The following is a 21,471-nucleotide window of genomic DNA, read 5'->3' as shown; positions in this document are numbered from 1 at the left end:
GAGTGTGGAAGAATTCAGGCTAATGGGGAAGAACCGAGTTCACCAGCTTTTACAAGGTCTAAAAACGGATACAGTATAAATAAGTTTTCCCAAGGAAGGAACAGGATCCCATTTGTTTAGCAAGCCTCAAAAAACCTTTCATAACCTTTAGGATAAGAACAGACAGCTTTAGGGAACCGGAAAGAGGCCATCCCGGTTTTCATTTTGTTTGATCTTAAGCCCACAGTACTGTTCCTCCCATCTCCGCTCAGGCTGCAAAAATCAAAGTTCTTTGTCTATTCTCACTTTTGTCCAGCAGACAGCCCTTCACTTGATTAAGTGCGTGAACTCATGTATTAAATCCTTTCTTTTGCCTTCTTTTAAAAGTACTGTTTTTTTTTTGTTTTGTTTTCTGTTTTTTTGTGTCTGTGCTTCAAAAACCGTGAAGGCAGATTTTCAGCCTAGTCTTAATTACAGAGACTTTTCTTTTATATTTAAAGAGCCCCTTAGAGGGTACATTAAAGTTAGTACCTTCTAAGGGAAGTTAGGGTGTGTTCCCTCTAACCTGTTGTACAAACACAGATGAAAGGACAAGTATTTCCATGAAGAAGCTTGCTGTCTACTGATGAAACAGACTTTTTTTTTCTCCTTTACTTTTAAAAACTTTGCACATTCAGACACATTTCTTACCTTACACATAAAAGAGACAATATTCCTCTAGTTGATATTACGCCTTAATTTATACAGAGAGAGGGCAGGATATAAAAGGGGTTTCCTGAAGCTTAAACTTCTTTCTGTGACTTGAAAATACAGCATATGTAATTACTATTTTTCATGGACAGTCTCATTTCAGAAAAGGAAATGTGGAAAATGCTTACCTCAGTGTGATGAGTTATAGATTGATATTTTATTTCACAATATAGATCCACTGATATTCTCTCCCATTTATTCTGAGCAGCAGGACATCTAACTGAATGAAGCAGGAGACTAGGCATCAAAGGATGGTCTTGCAGGAGAAGGTGAAATCCCAGCTTTCCTGACTCGAGTGACTCTGTTCTGTTCTCAGGGCTGAGCCCAAACTCTTGGCGTGGATGCCCAGCAGGCCTCGCCTGCTTCTCTCTGCGTTTATCACAGGTCTTAGTGGTAGGCTTTGTCTCGTACTATTTACTGGGCCTAGAACACAGAAGGAGACTTTTTTACAGGCGAGGCAGGGGACAAGGAACTGAGTGCCCAGATTGGCTAAAGGGAGTTCAACAGTAGGGTCAGGCAAGGAGGGTTAGGTCAGCTCTCAAAGGAACAGTGAGGCTCGGAAGTGTCCTCTCTGTGCAAGAAGTACAGAGGAAACACGAACAAGAGACAACACAACACTGGAGAAGCCGCACTCTTCTCAGGTGAGAAAATGCGGAGGTGGTAATAGCACTCTTTGGAAGCCAGCTGGTCCAGCTCCCTTACCACAAGATTCCACCTAGGAGCTCAAGAGATGGGTTGTCATAATTGAAGAGAGTCGTCAAAAGGGAAAGACTTTCTGGTAGAAGTAGGTTTGGTCCAGATGAAGAAGGCCACGGAGAAACAATAACTACCATTACATAAGCAATTGCTTCATGGAACAACTCATTCCATCTACCAAGGACTCTTTGAAGGGTGTGCTGTTACTAGCCCCATTTTACAGATGGGAAAACTGAGGTTTTAGGAGGTGGGAAAGTTGTGGAGACAAGCATCAGACCCCTGTTGTCTGGCTCTGGCCCACAGGCCCTAACCTTCCTAGTACAGTGTTGGCCTGACCAATGGAGAGCATGTATAGCCCATGGCAGCTAGAACTACCATTATTATTTTTACAGAACTGGGTAGTCAATGCTACTCTGTGTATTGTGACCTTTGACTTGAAGCCTTTCTGGAAGCATCTGGCAAGACAGTCACACACTTGGGGAACATTCAGTGATGGCCTCACTTCTGAACATTTCCAGTGGTTGACTTTCGTCTCATCTCTGGGTGAGTCTCTGTTAAAAGAATCCCAAAGCTATTAAATGCTGTAGTGTGTTACAGCCTCAGTGCCTTAAAGTCTGAGATAACTTCCTTATCCTTATTTCTCTGAAGATATATCTATTCATTCTTTCATTCACTAAACCAATATTTATTGAGTACCTACTGCATGGAAAGCATTACTCAAAGTGCTCAGGGTACAGAGACTCTCAGGAGATGGCAGAGGAGAAGGATGTGAGCTCATCCCTCTCACAAAAACACCAAAATCACAACTAACTGCTGAACAACTATCGATAAAAAAATGCTGGAAGCTATCAAAAAAGATACACTACATCCAAAGACAAAGAAGAAGCCACAACAGGATGGTAGGAGGGATGCAATCGTGATAAAATCAAATCCCATACCCATCGGGTGGGCAACACACAAACTAGAAAATAACTATATGGCAGAAGTTCTCCCACACGAGTGAAAGTTCTGAGCACCACGTCAGGCTCCCCAGCCTGGGGGTCTGGCATCAGGAGCCCCCAGAGCATCTGCTCTGAAGGCCAGTGGGGTTTGATTGCAGGAATTCCACAGGACTGGGGAAAACAGAAACTCCAGTCTTGGAGGGTGCACACAAGGTTTCGTGCACACCAGGACCCAGGGGAAAAAGAAGTGACCTCTTAAGAGCCTGGGCCAGACCTACCTGCTGTTTATTAGAGGGTCTCCTGTGCAGGTAGGGTGTGGCTCTGGCTCACTGCGGGGACAAAGACACTGGTGGCGGTAGTTCTGGTGAGTACTCATTGGCGTGAGCCCTCCTGGAGGCCACCATTTTCTCACCAAGACCTGACCCCACCCAACAGCCTGTAGGCGCCAATGCTGGGACGCCTCAGGACAAACAAACAACAGGGTGGGGACACAGCCCCACCCATCAGCAGAAAAGCTGTCTAAAATCTTCCTGAGCCCATAGCTTCCTGCTAAACACACCCCTTGACACAGCCCTGCCCACCAGAGGGACAAGAACCAGCTCCAGCCACCAGTGGGCAGGTACCAGTCCCTCCCACCAGGAAACTGGCACAAGCCCATTAAGCCAGCCTTATCCACCAGAGGGCAGACAGCAGAAGCAAGAAGAAATAAAACCCTGCAGCCTGTGGAACAGAAACCACAATCACAGAAAGTTACACAAAGAGATGGCAGATGAATATGTCCCAAATGAAGGAACGAGATACCCCAGGAGAACAACTAAGTGAAGTGAAGATAAGCAATCTACCTGAAAAAGAATTTTCATACACCACAGTCAAGTGCGATTTATCTCAGGGATGCAAGGATTTTTCAGTATCTGCAAATCAATCAGTATGGTACACCACAATAATAATTTAAAGAATAAAAACCATATGATCATCTCAGTAGATGTAGAAAAGTTTTTGACAAAATTCAACACCAATTTATGATGAAAATTCTCCAGAAGGTGGGCATAGAGGAAACACACGTCAACATAATTAAAGGCCGTATATGACAAACCTACAGCTAATATCATGCTCTGAGGAAATGCTTTCAGCTTTTCACTGTTAAGATAAGGAAAAAGACAAGGATGTCCACTCACCACTTTTATTCACCATAGTTTGGAAGTTCTAGCCATGGCAATCAGAGCTGAAAAAGAAATAAAAAGAATTCACATTAGAAAAGAAGGAAAACTATCATTGTTTGCAAATAACATGATACTATACATAGAAAATCCTAAAGATGTTACCAAAAGACTACTAGAGCTCATCAATGTATTTGGTAAAGTTGCAGGATACAAAATTAATACACAGAAATCTGTTGCATACACTAACAACAAAAGATCAGAAAGAGAAATTAAGGAAACAATCCCATTTACCATCGCATCAAAAATAATAAAATACCTAGGAATAAACTTTGCCTAAGGAGGCAAAAGACCTGTACTCAAGAAACTATAAGATGGTGATGAAATAAATCAAAGATGACACATACAGATGGAAAGATATACCGTGTTCTTGGATTGGAAGAATCAATATTGTCAAAATGACTGTACTACCCAAGGCAATCTACAGATTCAATGCAGTCCCTATCAAATTACCAATGGCATTTTTCACAGAACTGGAACAAAAAATCTTAAAATTTGTATGGAGACACAAAAGGCCCTGAATAGCCAAAGCAATCTTGGAAAAGAAAAACAGAGCCAGAGGAATCAGGCTCCCTGACTTCAGACTATACTATAAAGCTACAGTCACCAAAACAGTATGGTACTAGCACAAAACCAGAAATATAGGTCAATGGAACAGGATAGAAAGCCCAGAAATGAAACCAAGCACCTGTGGTCAATTAATGTACAACAAACGAGGCAAGACTATACAATGGAGAAAAGCGAGTCTCTTCAATAAGTGGTGCTGGGTAAACTGGAACGCTACATGTAAAAGAATGAAATTAGGGCTTCCCTGGTGGCACAGTGGTTGAGAGTCCGCCTGCCGATGCAGGGGACACGGGTTCGTGCCCTGGTCCGGGAAGATCCCACATGCCGCGGAGTGACTAGGCCCGTGAGCCATGGCTGCTGAGCCTGTGCGTCTGGAGCCTGTGCTCTGCAACGGGAGAGGCCACAACAGTGAGAGGCCCGCATACCGTGCAAAAAAAAAAAAAAAAAAAAAAGAATGAAATTAGAACATTCTTTAACACCAAAAATAAACTCAAAATGGATTAAAAACCTAAATGTAAGACTGTACACTATAAAACTCTTAGAGGAAAACATAGGAAGAACAGTCTCTGACATAAATTGCAGCAATATCTTTTTTGATCCGTCTCCTAGAGTAATGGAAATAAAAACAAAAATAAACAAATGGGACCTAATTAAACTCAAAAGCTTTCGCACAGCAGAGGAAAACATAAACAAAATGAAAAGACAACCCACAGAATGGGAGAAAATATTTGCAAACGATGTGACCGACAAGGGAGTAATCTCCAAAATATACAAGCAGCTCATGCAGCTCAATGTCACACACACAAAAAAACCCAATCAAAAAATGGGCAAAAGATCCTAAATAGACATTTCTCCAAAGAAGACGTACAGATGGTGAAGAGGCACATGAAAAGACATTCAGCATTACGAATCATTAGAGAAATGCAAATCAAAACTACAATGAGATATCACTTCACACCAGTCAGAATGGCCATCACCAAAAAGTCGACAAACAATAAATGTTGGAGAGGGTGTGGAGAAAAAGGAACCCTCTTGCACTGCTGGTGGGAATGTAAATTGGTGCAGCCACTATGGAGACCAGTATGGAGGTTCCTTACAAAACTAAAAATAGAGCTATCATATGATCCAGCAATCCCACTCCTGGGCATATATCCAGAGAAAACCATGGGTCAAAAGGATATGTGTACCCCAATGTTCATTGTAGCGCTGTTTATAATAGTCAAGACACAGAAGTAACCTAAATGTCCATCAACAGATGAATGGGTAAAGAAGATGTGGTATGTATATACAATGGAATATTACTCAGCCATTAAAAAGAATGAAATAATGCCATTTGCAGCAACATGGGTGGACCTGGAGCTTATCATAGTAAATGAAGTAAGACAGAGAAAGACAAATATCATATGATATTGCTTATATGTGGATTCTAAAAAAAAATGATACAAATGAACTTATTTACAAAACAGAAACAGACTTAGAAAACACACTTATAGTTACCAAAGGGAGCAAGGTTGGCCAGTAAGGGGTGATAAATTGGGAGTTTGGGATTGACATATACACACTACTATATTTTAAATAGATAATCAACAAGGACCTGCTGGTGGTTCAATGGTTAAGAATCTGCCAATGCAGGAGACACGGGTTCGAGCCCTGGTCCGGGAAGATCCTACATGCTGCGGAGCAACTAAGCCCATGCGCCACAACTACTGAGCCTGTGCTCTAGAGCCTGCGAGCCACAACTACTGAGCTCGCGTGCCACAACTACTGAAGCCCACACACCTAGAGCCCATGCTCCGCAACAAGAGAAGCCACAGCAATGAGAAGGCTGTGCACCGCAACAAAGTGTAGCCCCTGCTTGCTGCAACTAGAGAAAGCCCATGTGCAGCAACAAAGACCCAATGCAGCCAAAAATAAATTAATTAATTAAAAAAAATAATAATACCTGAGAAATGTACAGTATGACCTCAAAGGAAAAAAAAATACTAAGCACAGGGAACTCTGCTTAGTATTCTGTAATAACCTGTAAAGGAAAAGAATCTGAAAAAGAATAGATATATGTATATGTATAACTGAATCACTTTGCTGTATGCCTGCAACTAACACAAATTGTAAATCAACTATAGTCCAATTTAAAATAAAAATTAAAATGCGAAGGATGCAGCAGTGGAAAAAAAAGAGACCCTGTCCTCAAGGGACTGGGTGTCTAATGAAGAGCTACTATGCTAGAAAGACAAGTACTGCATGAATAGATATAAAATCATAACTTAAGGCTGGGGGTGTGTATGATGATTGCAGAAAGAAAAACAAAATAGAGTTAGGGGATAGCTAATAACGGGTTGTTACTTCAGGTACTTGGGTCATCTGGAAGCATAGAAAAGAGAAACCAAGAAAACAGGTTTTTCAGAGTTGCTTGAGGAGGGAACAAGTGGAAGGAGGTGGCCAGTGTGTTACTGTTTTATAAAGAAAGAGGAAAGCCATGAACTCACCATCCCTCCAGGACAAATCAGGAGAGTTGTTCTCTTCTACAAAGAAGTCTCTGTCCTGGCTTTCGGCTTGTCTGGTGTCCATGCAAGTGTTTGCACCGTGTGTGGTGTGTGGGAAGCGGAGGAAGGTGGGTCCTTCAGGGCCCCCTCTGGGAGCACAGCAGGCACAATATTCACGTCACCCGAGCCAACCGGGCCCCCAGGCTGGCTGACTTCCAAATCCCTGGGCATGTCGGCCTTTGAATAGCAGCTGACACACAGCAGCCAGCTGAGCAAGTATTTTCACAAGAGGAGAAACACAACCCCAGCTTGCTGCAGCCTGTGAGGCAGACAAAACATGCAAAAGAATCAAAAGGAAAGGAGGGAAGAAAAAAAAGAGGGGTGGGAGAGGAGTGAAGAGAGCCTGGGATCGCAGCCTTCATCTTCCTGCATTTCCAGGCAGGATAATTTGGAAGGAAGGCAGATATAAAAGTCAGGGTTGTGCTCAGGGAAAAACTGCCAACAACTTCACGGCTCTATGAAGTTGGAACCACGATCAAAACAGCAGCTGCAGACCAGATGCTGACTTTCAGGGAGTGAGCATCTCCGCTGCCTGGGTCCCCTCTGAGCTCCAGAGCCGGAGACTGCAGACTTTCTCCTGAGAGCCTCCAGCCAGACAAAGAGATGCTGTGGGGCCAGGATGGGGCGGTGGCCCTCAGTGAAAGGACTGCGGTGGGGAGGATGGGATCGGGGTGGGAAGAAGAGCAGAGAGATCTAAAACTTTCTTAGAACAGAGGCTGTGTGAAGCCCTCAAGGAAATCCCAAGGTCCCCATTGCGCCTATAGGGAGGCAGGCAGCTGAGGCGCGAGAGGGAGCCTGGTCCCAGCAGGTGGTCCTGCCGTGGTGAGTGGGGTATCTGCCTTGGGTTGGGTGCCTCGGGCCCTGGAACAGGAGCCTGAGCTGACATTCTGTAGGAAAAAGAGGGCAGGAAAAGCCACGGAGAGAAGGAACAGGCAGTGAGTCAGGAAGGGGAGGGAGCTGATGAACCCTGTGCTAGCAGGCAGGTCACCATGGGGACAACCAGAGCATGATCCCACTGGGGACCCTGGCAGTGCACAGAGCCCACGTGCACCTCAGCATCACACCCCCGGCTCAAGGAAGCCCGGTTTATCTTCCAACCCCCATCTGCTGCTGATTGAGGGCTGCCCTTGGGGCACGTTGGGAGGGTGGACCCCAGTCGCCGGCCTGACCCTCTTGGACTTGAGCCAGCATGGGTGCACAGGGTGAGTGCTGAGCGCTGTGGCCAGCGTCCTAGGGTAGTAAGCGTGCCCTCGGCCGGCATCCACGGTTCGGCATCCGCGGATCCAGCCACTCACGGATCTTGTACTGTGTTTACAGTCCACGGTTGCTTGAATCGTGGATGCAAAGCTCGCATATACAGAGGGGCAAATATGGGGCTTGTGCGTCTGCAGATGTTGGTATCTGCTTCTGGTCCTGGAACCAACGCCCCACGAGTACCGAGGGAGGACTGTGTTAACGATGGTCAGCACTTGCGCTTTCTCTTGTTTTGTGGATACAGAAACTGAGGCACAAAGAGTTGATGTCTCTTTTCCAAGTCCTCATCTCTAGTTTATGATGGGTCTGGGGTAAACACAACGAATAGTACCCCTACTTATGATGCATACCGTTAGCACTTTTTTTTTAAAGTGCTAAACTCGATCTTACTCTCTAAGCTGTTTGCTTTTTTTCTTAGAGACATTTCCAAAATTTTTAAAGATGGTATTTATTTTAAAAGATGGCACTCTCTGAACTAACCCCACTCACCTTTTGACTTGCTTTCTCTGCAGTTCTTCACATTATTTGATCAAAGGCACAAAAAGAAAAATGCCAACAGTCTCATTTTTCTCCATCTGCACCACCATCAGCCTTATCCCAGGGGGAGCTCTGGAGCATGAATTGCACAGTAGTCATCTCCTCTAGGGGCAAGACAGACTGTCAGAACTCCCGTGTTGACCCAGCAATACCATTACCGGGCATATACCCAGAGAAAACCATAATTCAGAAGGACACATGCACCCCAATATTCATTGCAGCACTATTTACAATAGTCAGGACATGGAAGCAACCTAAATGTCCATCAACAGAGGAATAGATAAAGAAGATGTGGTACCTATATGCAATGGAATACTACTCAGCCATAAAAAAGAGTAAAATTGGGTCATTTGTAGAGACGTGGATGGATCTAGAAACTGTCATACAGAGTGAAGTAAGTCAGAAAGAGAAAAACAAATACCGTATATTAACGCATATATGTGGAATCTGAACAAATTGGTCTATACGATCTTATTTACAAAGCAGAAAGAGAGACACAGATGTAGAGAACAAATATATGGATACCAAGGGGGAAGTGGGGGGGATGATTTGGGAGATTGGGATTGACATATATCCACTACTATGTATAAAATAGATTACTAATGAGAACCTGCTGTATAGCACAGGGAAGTCTACTCAGTGCTCTGTGGTGACCCAAATGGGAAGAAAATCCAAAAAAGAGGGGGTATATGTATATGTATAGCTGATTCACTTTGTTGTACAGTAGAAGCTAACACAACATTGTAAAGCAATTATACCAATTAAAAAAAAAAACTCCCATGTTAATTCGTCATTGGCTACAGACTGCCCTCCAGGCCAGGAAGCTCCCATCAACCAAGGGTAATTCTCCATAGAAGGGAGAAATTGTGAGCCCTTACAACTCAGCGTTTGCAGCACCTCGGGGCTGTGGTGTTCTTGGCTTGGTAAAGGGGGTCTAGGCAGGCTGCCAACCACATCTGCCATGGCAGCCAAAAGAGTTGGAAATGGAGAGTCAGTGGACTGATACATTGTCTAAGGAGCAGTTTATGTCATATGCAAATCATATTACATTACATTATATTATATTATATTATATTATATTATATTATATTATACAAACCTCAGGGCATGGCACTAAGAGAGCATCATTATTTGATTAGATTGAATTACAGGATAGCTCTGGAGGGGGACATGGAGGTCATCTAGTTCAGCCCATTCATTTTATAGAAAAGAAGATTTAGGTCAGAGTAAACCCTTACTGGGAACTTATCTCTTGCTTGAATTCAAGCCAGCTCATACTTATTGAAAGCCTACTGTGTATAAGGCACAATTTCAGCAGACACAAAACTCAGCCTCTGCCTTAGGCCTTAGGAGTTTACAGTCCGGTAAAAGATAAGGGACTAGAAGAAAGAAATAAGGTGTATAAATACCATGCAAATCGAAGTTCAGATCTCACCCCAAGAGCAGTACAGATGAAGTGCTATGGGCACTTGAAGGCAAATGCAGACACACAGAAGGATGGTTTGTGCTTGTCTCACAGTGGTGGAGGAGGGGAGGGCTTCATCCCAACGAAGGAAAAGGAAAATACCCTGCCAGCTCTTCTAGTTGGGTGAGGCGGAAAATGATAAATGTGCAAGTAAGGTTCTGGGAAAGGGGGAAAATCAAATAAACAAGAACAAGCCATCTCTTTTCAAAATGTCATTTCGCCTTAAATGCTTCTTCAATTCTCAGCCTGGATGGGCAAATTATTGAAAGTTTCACTCATTAAACAGGGTTATTTTGAAGTAAAGGCCAAAGGTCCTATTTATTTTGGAGGAAAATGGCGAATCCAGCCCACTCTTCCCTTTTGGCTCAGGCATGTTTCAGTACTGGAGTGATTTTATTTTCTAAATTGTCCTGTGATGCACTGACATGGGTATTGTCCCACCCACTTAAATTAATAGATGTTCTAATATTCACCCAGAGTTTATGCATTGGCCACTTTGGACAGGATCTAAGATTAATTCATTCATTCGCTCAACAAAGCATTTATTGAGAGCCTGTTGTATGGGAGGCCCTGCCATGGGTGCCAGGAATACAAGCATGAGAAAGGGACTCTGAACCTGCCTGCAGACGCTCACCATCTGGTCGAGTGAGACAGATGAGCAGTGGCTGTACACCCTAAAATAGAGCTCTGCCCCAGACATCTAATAAAGAATCGCTCTGGGGATATTCAAGGAAGCTTCTATAAAGATATCGACCCTAGAACATGAAGGGGGATCAAGATGGCAGAGTAGGAAGACCCTGAGCTAACCTCCCCCCATGAACATGTCAAAACTACCACTACATATAAAGCAGATCTCTCTGAGAATGACCTGAAGATTAGCAGATCAGCTCTCCTATAACAAAGGCTATAAAGAAAGAACCACTCAAAGTCAGGTAGGAGGCAAGGAAAAGTGATCTCGTCCAGACCCACACCCCTACTGCATGACCCAGAAGAGGAGGGAGTATCACAAGCTCCAGGATCCTCCCTGGGAAGCAGGAGGTTCGAGCCCCATATTAAGCACCCCAGCCCTGGGGTCTGGCACTGGAAGTTGAGCCCCCTCGGCTGGTTGGAAAACCAGTGGGGCTTACCAGAGGACTGTAAGAAACCAAGACCCCACTCTTGAAGAGCACACAGACAGATTTGCTTGCTCCCTGCCCCAGAGCAGAGGCAGCACCCCAGGAAAAGACACGGTCCGTGCTCACTTCAGATCCAGCTCTCCCACCAAAGCCACAAAGGGCACATGCAGACTGCATAGGGATGCACACAAGGATATGCCTTCAAGATCAGGATAGATAACTTTTTCACTTAATTTAAGAGAGACAAACAGAACTAGTCAAAGTGAGAAGACAGAGGACTCTATTTCAAATGAAGAAACAAGATAAACCCCTACTGAAACACAGATAAATAATTTACCGGATATAAAGAATTCAAAGCAATAGTAATAAAAATACCTTGATACAAATGAAAATAAAAACACAACTTTTCAAAAATCTGTGGCACATAGCAAAAGCAGTTCTAAGAGGAAAGTTTATAGTGATACAGGCCTACTTCAAGAAACAAAAATCTCAAACAACCTAACTTTCTACCTAAAAGAGTTAGAAAAAGAACAAACAAAGCCCAAAGTCAGCAGAAGGAAGGAAATAATAAAGATCAGAGAGGAAACAAAATAGAGATCAGGAAAACAATAGAAAAGATTAATGAAACCAAGAACTGGCTTTTTGTAAAGAAAAACAAAATGGATAAACCTTTAGCCAGGTTCACCAAGAAGAAAAGAGAGAGGACCCAAATAAACAAAATAAGATATTAAGGTGGAGAAGTAACAACTGATATCACAGAGATAGAAAAATATCGTAAGGTAATACTATTAACAGTTATGCCAACAAATTGGACTACATGGAATAAATGGACAAATTTCTAGAAACATACAACCTACCAAGATTAAATCAAGAAGAAACAGAAAATTTGAAGAGACCAATCACTAGAAGTGAAATTGAATTTGTAATTAAAAAACTCCCAGCAAACAGGGCTGGATGTCCAGGGCTGGATGCCTTCACAGGTGAATTCTACCAAATATATAAAGAAGAGTTAATGCCTTTATTTCAAAAACTATTGCAAAAAAATTGAAGTGGAGGGAACACTTCTAAACTACGAGGTCAGATTTACAATTTACAAATTCTAAGAGGTCACCATTACCCTGACACAAAAACCAGACAAAGGCATTATAAAAAAAAAAAAAGAAAATTACAGGCCGTTATCCCGGATGAACATAGATCTTCCAAAAAATATCAGCAAACTGAATTCAATAGTACATAAAAAGTCTCATACATCGTGATCATGTGGGATTTATTCCAGGGGTTATGGATGTTCAGTATCTGCCAATCAATCAATGTTTTACAGTACATTAACAAAATGAAAGAATAGTCATATGATCATCTCAATCGATGTAGAAAAAGCATTTGACAAAATTCAACATCCATTCATGATAAAAACTCTCAACAAGATGGTATAGAGAAAACACACTTCAACTTAATAAAGACCATTATGATAAAGCCACAGCTAAATAACATTATACTTAATGGTGAAAAGCTGAAAGGTTTTTGTCTAAGATTAGGAACAAGACAAGTATGCCCACGGTTGTCACTTCTATTTAACATATTATTGGAAGTCTTAGAGCAGTCAAACAAGAAAAAGATATAAAAAGGCATCCAAATTAGAAGGGAAGAAGTAAAACTGTCACTGTTTGCAGATGACATGAAACCATATGTAGAAAACCCTAAAGACACCATCAAAAAACTATTGGGAGTAATAAATGAATTCAGTTAAGTTGCAGGATACAAGATTAATATACAGAAATCTGTTGCATTTCTGTACACTAATGATGAACTATCAGAAAGAGAAGTTAAGAAAACAATCCCATTTATAATCAAATCAAAAAGATTAAAATACCTAGGGATAAATTTAACCAAGGAGGTAAAAGACCTGTACTCTAAATACTATAAAACATTGAAGAAGGAAATTGAAGATGATACAGATAAATAGATATCCCATATTCATGGAATAAAAGAATTAATATTGTTAAAATGTCCATACTCTTTAAAGCAATCTACAGGTTTAAAGCAATCCCTATCAAAATACCCATGACATTTTTCACAGAACTAGAACAAATAATCCTAACATGTGTATGGAACCACAGAAGACCCTGAATAGCCAAAGCAATCTTGAGAAAAAAGAACAAAATTGGAGGGATCACACTCCCTGACTTCAGATTATACTACAAAGCAGCAGTAATCAAAACAGTATGGTACTGGCACAGAAACAGACATATAACACAGCTCAGTGGAACAGAATAGTGAGCCCAGAAATAAACCCACACACTTTTGGTCAATTAATCTACAACAAAGAAGGCAAGAATATACAATGGGGAAAAGACAGTCCCTTCAATAAGTGGTACTGAGAAAACTGGACAGTTAAATGTGAAAGAATGAAATTAGAACACCTTCTCATACTACATACAAAAGTAAAATGTATACGTGTGTACACACAACACACAAAATGGAATATTAGCCATAAAAAAGAATGACATTTTGCCACTTGCAACAACATGGATGGTCCTGGAGGGTATTATGCTTAGTAAAATAAGTCAGACAGACAGAGAAAGACAGATACTGCTTGATTTCACTTACATGTGGGATCTACAAAATAAAACAAGCAAAACAAACAGACTCACAGATACAGAGAACAAACTATGGTTTCTTGCCAAAAGGGTTAGGGGTGAGGGAGATTAAGAGGTACAAACTACTAGGTATAAAATAGATAAATTACAAGGATGTAATGTACAGCACAGGAAATATAGCCAGTTTTTTATAATAACTTTACATGGAATATAATCCATAAAAATATTGAGTTACTATGTTGTATATCTGAAACTGATATAACGTGGTAAGTCAACTAACTATACTTCAATAAGAAAAATTAGAAGAAAATCAGCAACCTGAATTTCCCTTAAAAAAAGAAGAAAAGATTTTGTCCTTAGTTGAAACCTGAAGTCCTAATGAAGTGTTCACATCATCCTTCTTTATTTTTTTTTTAGCAAGTATCACTGAAGGAAAGTTACCTTTTTAAATTTTGTTTGTTGGTGTTACCAGTCGCTCTCCTCTGTCATCTAAAACAGCATTTCTGAACCTCTTTTTCATTATTACTATTGCAAGGAGCCTTTGTAGACATTTTTTTCTTAATCACTTCTCCCCATGATTTTTCTCCCTGTGGAAAAATTATACATGATATAAAGTTCACCAGTTTAGCCATTTTTAAGTGGTTACAATTCACAACTTAAGTGGTACAGTTCGATAGCATTAAGTACATTCACAGTGTTGTGTAATTATCACCATTATCCATTTCCAGAACTTTTTCATCCTCCCCAACTGAAACCCTGTACCTATTAAACAATATCTCTCTACCTTTTCTACCCCCATCCCCTGGCAACCACTATTCTGCTCTCTGTCTCTGTGAATTAGCCTGTCCCAGGTACCTCATATAAGGGGAATCATACAATATTTGTCCTTTCGTGTCTGGCTTATTTCACTAAGCATAATCTGTATTGTAGCATCTATCAGAATTTCATTTCTTTTTTTTAGGGCTGAATCTCCCCAAGAAATTTAATACCACATATTAAATCTATTTATGTACTGTGGACCTTTGTAGGGCCACAAACCATTGTAATATGTAAGATTTTTCTACCTCCCAAGAACCAGGATTGCCCCATTGAGATGTCTGCATTAAAACCTGAATCCCCTGACCTTGTTGGTCTTGTTCTCTGCTCTGTCCCCAGCTGTTAGGACATCGTGGGCACTCAACAGTCATGTGTTGAATACTTCTCAAGCTCCTTCCACAACCCCTCCTTATATTTGAACCCACAAGAATTAAAAAGTGCCCCTAGCGTAATCACAGGTGCATCACACTCTGTCTTAGCTGTGCACACCCTTCTCAAGGGCCCTGTGTTTGCCTGCTCTCTCCAACAGAAGTGAAGGATTATGAGCCTCCATTCGGTTCCAAGGTGCGGGAGCATCCCTGTGTCGAAAGCATGAAGGACAACGTGTTGAGAGATCGAGGACGACCCGAAATCCCAAGCTCCTGGCTCACCCACCAGGTAAGGAGTGACTGTTGCGGACGGCAAGTAAAGTTCATCCGGAGTAATACCTTAGGTAGGAGAGAATTCCTGGCTATTGGGCATCAATCTGAGGCCGGTCCCTTTGTTTTCCACGACCCTGTTCACTTTTCTTTATAAAGAAGTTTCAGTAAAGTGGGATGACCTTGTTATTGCACGTTCTACCCACCATTCAGAAAGGGCTCACACAGAATCATTTGACGGGCATTTGTCATATTGTCCAAGCCGTCTTGCTTCTGAGTTAAAATATTTTGTTTGCAGCCTGTGCCACTCACCTCTTATAGGGAGTTTATGTTTTGTTCCCTTCTGGGTTCCAACTGTTTTCTTCTGGGAATCTTCAGCTCTGGCAGGAAATACTTAGTGAGAAAGAAGGGGTGTTTGGCAGCCAGCTGGCCTGCAAGGGGCTGCTGTGCGCTCAGGCTGCGGCACGGCAGGTGTGTCGAGAAGGAGGCTGGGATAAAGGAAAGCACAGAAGAGCAAAGGGCAAGGGAACAAATAGGAAATCTGTCTTTCCAGAACTTCCTAATGGCTTCTTTTTTTTTTTTTCTTTTTAAGCAATGATAGGTAAGGCCATCCATCCATAGCAGGGCAGTGGTTCTGACATACAGGGAGACCTATCCAAACTCCCCTCATCAAAATGCCCCCAATCAGAGGCAAAGAAGGAGGCATAGGTTGTGAGAGCTGGGGACTGCCAGTCACAGCAGGGAAGAGCCGTGAATGAGGGAGAGGGGCCTGTGCCCATAGCTCACTGACAAGACTGTCCTTTCCATTGACGTAAACCATTTATGGCTGCCTTTGGCTGAATTCCCTTACCCAGGGAAGGCTGGGGCTAAGTCATAGGTTTCCTAAGGGCAAGGCAGATAAGTCAGGTGCAATCAAGGAGACAGATGGAGCAGGAAGCCTGGTGTGTGCCAGCCCTCGCCAAGAGCCGCTTCAGCGGACAGACCCTGATAAAGCCGGGGGAGAGCGTGGACCAGGACGTGGCCTAGGGCTTCTCCTTGGGTTTCAGGAAAGCCTCTTTGGCTTTGAAAATGCAAGACTATTTTGTGTTAACTCTGAAATCAGAAGGCACTAGTATTGTTTCTTTCAAACTCTTGTTGCCTCCTCTGCTGTACAGTTCTTCTAATGAAGCCATTATTCATGATGATAAAATTCTGGAAAGAATTTGCATAATACATTTTTTCTCTTAATGAGATTTGCTGCCCTATTTATTTCAAGTTAATGCTTAATATTTAATTTAATTTACTGCCTGTAATTACAGTGCCAGAATAAAATAAATGTTACTTGTGTACCAACAATAACACTCCACTCTTAACAGGGCCATCAATCAATACCACCAATTAGGTGAATTACACAATTAATTCAACATCATGAACTCACTCACAGGGCGGGAAGGGAGGGTCAGGTTCCTAGGTGTGTGGGGAAAGTTGCTGGTTAGACTGCAGACAGGAGAGTGCCATTCTCAGGGCAGAGTGGGGATTGATCCATTCCACCTGGCCACTCATGTGAGGGGACACCAGTGATAGGGTTGGGCCTCTGGTTGGCAAGAGCACAGTCTGTTTCCACCTATTGGGCTATCTAGTTAATCTGTGCCTGCTTTATTTCCAAAAAATGACTTGAAATAACAAAAATATTTGCAATGCAAAATAAAAATTAAAGCCATGAAAGAAGACCCTTGTCACACATTGTGGGCAGCATTTTCTGGATGGGCCTTTTGAATGGGGCCTTTATGGGGTTAGGCTGAACTCTCTGAAACAGTCTGCAGGACCTACAAAGACAGACAGGGCCCAGCCTGATGCAGGAGAGGAGGGGCCTAGCAGAGGGTCTCCCCAGCAGCTGCTGGAAGATGGGACTTGAACCCAGAAAATGCAACCAGACCAATGCCTGGACTTCACTCAGATATTCAGTCCTGTTTACATAGGAATGTGTACATGATTCCAGCTCTTAAGACTCTCTGGAGAAGGCAAAACCATTAAGACAATAAGCAGATCAGTGGTGGTCAGGGCTGAGGGGGGAGGAAGGAGGGGTGACAGGTGGAGCACAGAGGCTGTTTAGGGCAGTGGCCTTCTGTGGATCCTGTGATGATGGACACATCTGCCAGAATCCACGTCCTGTACATTACCGTGAACTGTGTTCTGGTTGACTTTGGTTGATAGTGACGTGTCAGTGTTGGTTCACCGATTTTAACAAATGCACACACAGATGCAAGGTGTTGATGGAGGGGCAGGTTGTCCGCGAGGCTGGAGGGCGTATATGGAAACTCTGTAATTTCCACTTGATTTTGCTATGAACCTAAAACTGCCCTCAACAGTAAAGCCTAAAGCTATGCCCCTCCCCACCAAACAGAAAGGTGTGAAATGGCATTAGAAGCCCACTTCACGGGAGTTTTCAGGATTGGGGATGCTGCTGTGCCCCAGGAGCCTACTGGGGGGCCTTGTGCTGTGTCTTCATTTCCCCACTTCCTATGATCAGATGGCCCCGGAACGCTGGCCGCCTGCAGCTGCAGTTAGATGGTGCTGGGGATTGGCCTGCAGGCGGGGACAGAGCGATGGCGGCAGAGACAAGGCAGGGGCTGCCTTGCCTCCAGGAGCCGCCATCCCCTCTCAGAGGCCTGTGGACCCTCTCCCCCTGCAGGGCATCCAGATGGTGTGTGAGACGCTGGCCGAATGCTGGGACCACGACCCCGAGGCCCGGCTCACGGCACAGTGTGTGGCCGAGCGCTTCAGTGAGCTGGAGCATCTGGACAGACTCTCGGGCAGGAGCAGTTCAGAGGAGAAGATTCCCGAAGACGGCTCCCTGAACACTACCAAATAGCTCTTCCAGCGGCTGGCCGAGTGTGGCTGCCCCTGTGGCCAAAGAACAGAGGCAGCAGGAAGCTGCCCCTGAACGATGCTTCCTGGAACCCCGGGGCCGCTCCCTCCCCCCCGAGCTGGGGAGGGGGTGACAGGAAGCGTCCTATGTCTTTGACTTTGTCATAGGATAAGCTGTGTTAGCACTTCCTCAGGAAATGAGATTGATTTTTACAATAGCCAATAACATTTGCACTTTATTAATGCCTGTATATAAATATGGAATAGCTATGTTTTATATATATATCTATATATGTTTATATCTATCTATACGGCCATACTCTAGAAAGAGGTGAGGAAAAAGATCAAATATGCCCAAGAAATGGGTTGGATGGGCGAGCTTGGCACTGAGCACAGAAGGAAGGGCTCTGGGGCAGCCTCAGCACTTGGCAGTCACTCGTGTGCTGGGCCTCTGAGCACACAGGGGTTGGGGGGGTGCGGGGGGGGTGCAGTCTTTGCCTTCAGAGAGAGACTCCAGGTCTCAGAGCCTGCTGTGGCCAAGTTGCACTTGCTTTTGCAAAGTAATAATTCCCTGTACTGGGTCCTGTTCTGGCCATGGAGCTGATTGGAGTCGCACTGTTTGGGGACCAGACCCTGGGGTCCCTGTGTGCCATCATCTCTCCTGGACTTGTCACCGGAGCTTCACGACCCACCTCTGGTTTGTGAACCTCCTTCCTCAGCTAGTTCAGAAACTTTGCTCCATTTCTAATTGCTTAAATGTTTTAAGCCCCATGTTTTACCTTCACAGGCTACAGAAAAATCAGGACACATTTCCCCACCCGTGAAATTGCCACACGTTCTACTAATGAGAAATTGTTATTTTTTTAAAAATTCCCCCCCCCATACCTATGTTACTGTTCCCTGTTTCCTAAAAGGGAATAGGTCTCCCTTCCAGGTTCTTTATGTTTAGTTTTTTTTATCACTCTTGGTTTCAGTCTCCAGCTTTCTATGCAACACTAGTAGGTTCTATGCTCTGGGCTTCAGGGGACTCGAGCACATTTTGGCCAAGGGGAAAGTATTTGAGCAGCACAGCACTGCCACATCAGGAGTCTCCTCAGGCACTCTGAACGTGTGTGTTGCTTGGCCAGCACGGTGTTTAACAAAATCGAGGCACTTTTTAAATACTTGGAGATTTTGCAAAAAAAAAAAAAAAAAATTTGGATCCTCAAGTAAGACTAGAGAGCAAATGGTTTCCAGGTCTCTCTGGTCCACATCATTCACAGACGCAGGTGTGGACACTCTTAGAAAGCTGCTCACTTCCGCCATGAACGTTTGTGTTTTCCACCCACCCCCACCCCAGTCTGGGAATTAAACCTGCTTCCAACCAAGGGCCCCTGTGAGAAATGTGCGTCCACGCACTCCTTCTCTGGCTATAGAGTATGATTTTGATTCCCTTCCTGGGGTTAAGATTTGAAGCTGGCCTTCTTTTGGACTAACGGGGACCTCCTCTGGGTGTTCCCTGTTAACCCAAATCTATTTTGCTTGTATTTTAAGAGCTTCCCCCTCTGCTTTCAGAGGGTGCTCTTTACTCCAAGAAACTGTTGTCGTTGTTACTGGTCTCAGTCACACCTGCCTTCCCAACCTTTGCAGAATTTGAATGTGGGACACAGGAGTCCCACGTACAGTTAGGAAATCTGTGTCCACATGGACAAGAACAAAGAATGTGCTTTACTACTCCATAGGAAACTCGTTAATCCACAAACAAGTGTTAATGCTGCAAATAACAATTTTTTAAAAATGTTTTTGAAGCTTATTTTCAGCCAAATAGGATTATTGGAGAGGGACTGGCAGTGACCAGCTCTACTTGGGTTTTGGAAGGTCTCATCTCATTGGGGTTTTAGCAGATATGCTGAAGTTTGGGATTAGGTGGAACTTTTAGGAACCCTGCTCGGTGGGGTGGGCTGAGAGACTTAAGGTAGTTTGACCCGCAATGCTGCGGAAGTGCCCAGAAATCCCCTGCACTTTAGGGCTGGTGAGGCCGTCCCAATAGCTGTTGCTCATTGACCTCTAGTGGTGAATTTCTAGAATACTAGTCCATTATGGGATCTTCCAAGAGTCAAAAGAGCTTTATCACTTCTGGGTGGTCATCAGCATAAACTGGAATGTAGTGTCAGATGATACTGTGGCTTGTTTTATGTTTGTTTCCCTTATTCAAGAAAAAGACCAAGGAATATCATTCTGTAGTTCCTAAAAATACTGACTTTTTTCACTACTCTACATAAAGGGAAAGTTTTATTCTTTTATGGAACACTTCACCCGTACTCATTTATTAAAATAGGAATGTGAATGCTATATACTCTTTTTATATCAACTGTGTCAAGCACTTATTTTCATTCTATGCATTGTTTGTCTTTTATATAAATAAAATGTTTATTCGATGGAATAAAACAAAAATACTCAGGTCAGCTTCCTGCCTCCTGTTCCTATTCATAGGGGTCCACAAGCCTCATTTGGTTATTTTGCAGTTTGTGCAGAAAAAGCCACAAGACAAATCCTCTCCAACTTTTCCATAGTCACTGTCTTCTTCAACTGACAGTGTCAGGTCCCTGTGTTTTTTTTTGTTTGTTTTTTTGCTGTACGCGGGCCTGTCACTGTTGTGGCCTCTCCCGCTGCGGAGCACAGGCTCCGGACGCGCAGGCTCAGCGGCCAAGGCTCACGGGCCCAGCCGCTCCGCGGCATGTGGGATCTTCCCGGACCGGGGCACGAACCCGTGTGCCTTGCATCGGCAGGCGGACTCTCAACCACTGTGCCACCAGGGAAGCCCAGGTCCCTGTTTTTAAAAAAGCAGTCACTTCAGTACTGGGAAATGTGGCAGATGCTGGTGGTGGCTTGCCCCTTATCCCAGGTCCGGCACGGTGTCCCTCTACATCCCCGACCACCATCTCCCCTGTCCCCGGGTCCCGAGAGCGGCCCGCATCCACACATGGTTTCTCGCGGGGTGCGCAGCGGGCTCCGCGCATGCCCACTTCTCCCTCCCCACTCCTCTCAGTTAACAGGCTGCTGCTATCTCTCCCCTCCCCCCACCCCGCCATGTGTCACGCTTCCTCCCTCTTCCTTTCTACCCAGCCACCCCATCCCACTTGGAGCTTTTTCATTGAGGTATAATTGACATACGAAATTGTATGTTTCAGGTATACAACATAATGATGCAATATTTGTATGTACTGTGAAATGATCACAGTAAGTCTGGTTAACATCCGTCATCATACAGAGTTGCAGGATTTTTTTTTCTTGTGATGAGAACGTTTAAGATCGACTTTCTTAGCAACTTTCAAATATGCAGCATAGTATTATTAACTATCGTCACCATGCTGTCACACATTACATCCCCAGGACTTATTTATGTTATAAACTGTAAGTTTGTACCTTCTGACCCCCTTCACCCATTTCATCCACTCCCCACCCCCTGCCTCTGGCCACCACCAGCCTGTCCTCTGAATCTTGTTTGCTTTGTTTTTTCCAATTCCACA

At 43.6% G+C, this 21,471-nt stretch overlaps 1 protein-coding gene across 1 annotated transcript in view; it reads left to right on the top strand.

Moving 5' to 3' along the window:
* The window catches only part of TGFBR2 (transforming growth factor beta receptor 2), a 92,285-nt gene extending 71,885 nt beyond the window's left edge, over window positions 1-20,400 (top strand). The window contains exons 6-7 of the mRNA XM_082847727.1: window positions 15,007-15,134; window positions 17,787-20,400. Coding sequence (XP_082703853.1) covers window positions 15,007-15,134; window positions 17,787-17,966 — 308 coding nt within the window. The 3' untranslated portion in view covers window positions 17,967-20,400. The remainder of the gene's footprint in view (window positions 1-15,006; window positions 15,135-17,786) is intronic.
* Window positions 20,401-21,471: the final 1,071 nt, after the last annotated feature.

Source organism: Leucopleurus acutus (genome assembly GCF_964270905.1).
Source record: "Leucopleurus acutus genome assembly, chromosome: 10".
Taxonomy (NCBI): domain Eukaryota; kingdom Metazoa; phylum Chordata; class Mammalia; order Artiodactyla; family Delphinidae; genus Leucopleurus; species Leucopleurus acutus.
This window is presented reverse-complemented; position numbering and strand designations above follow the sequence as displayed.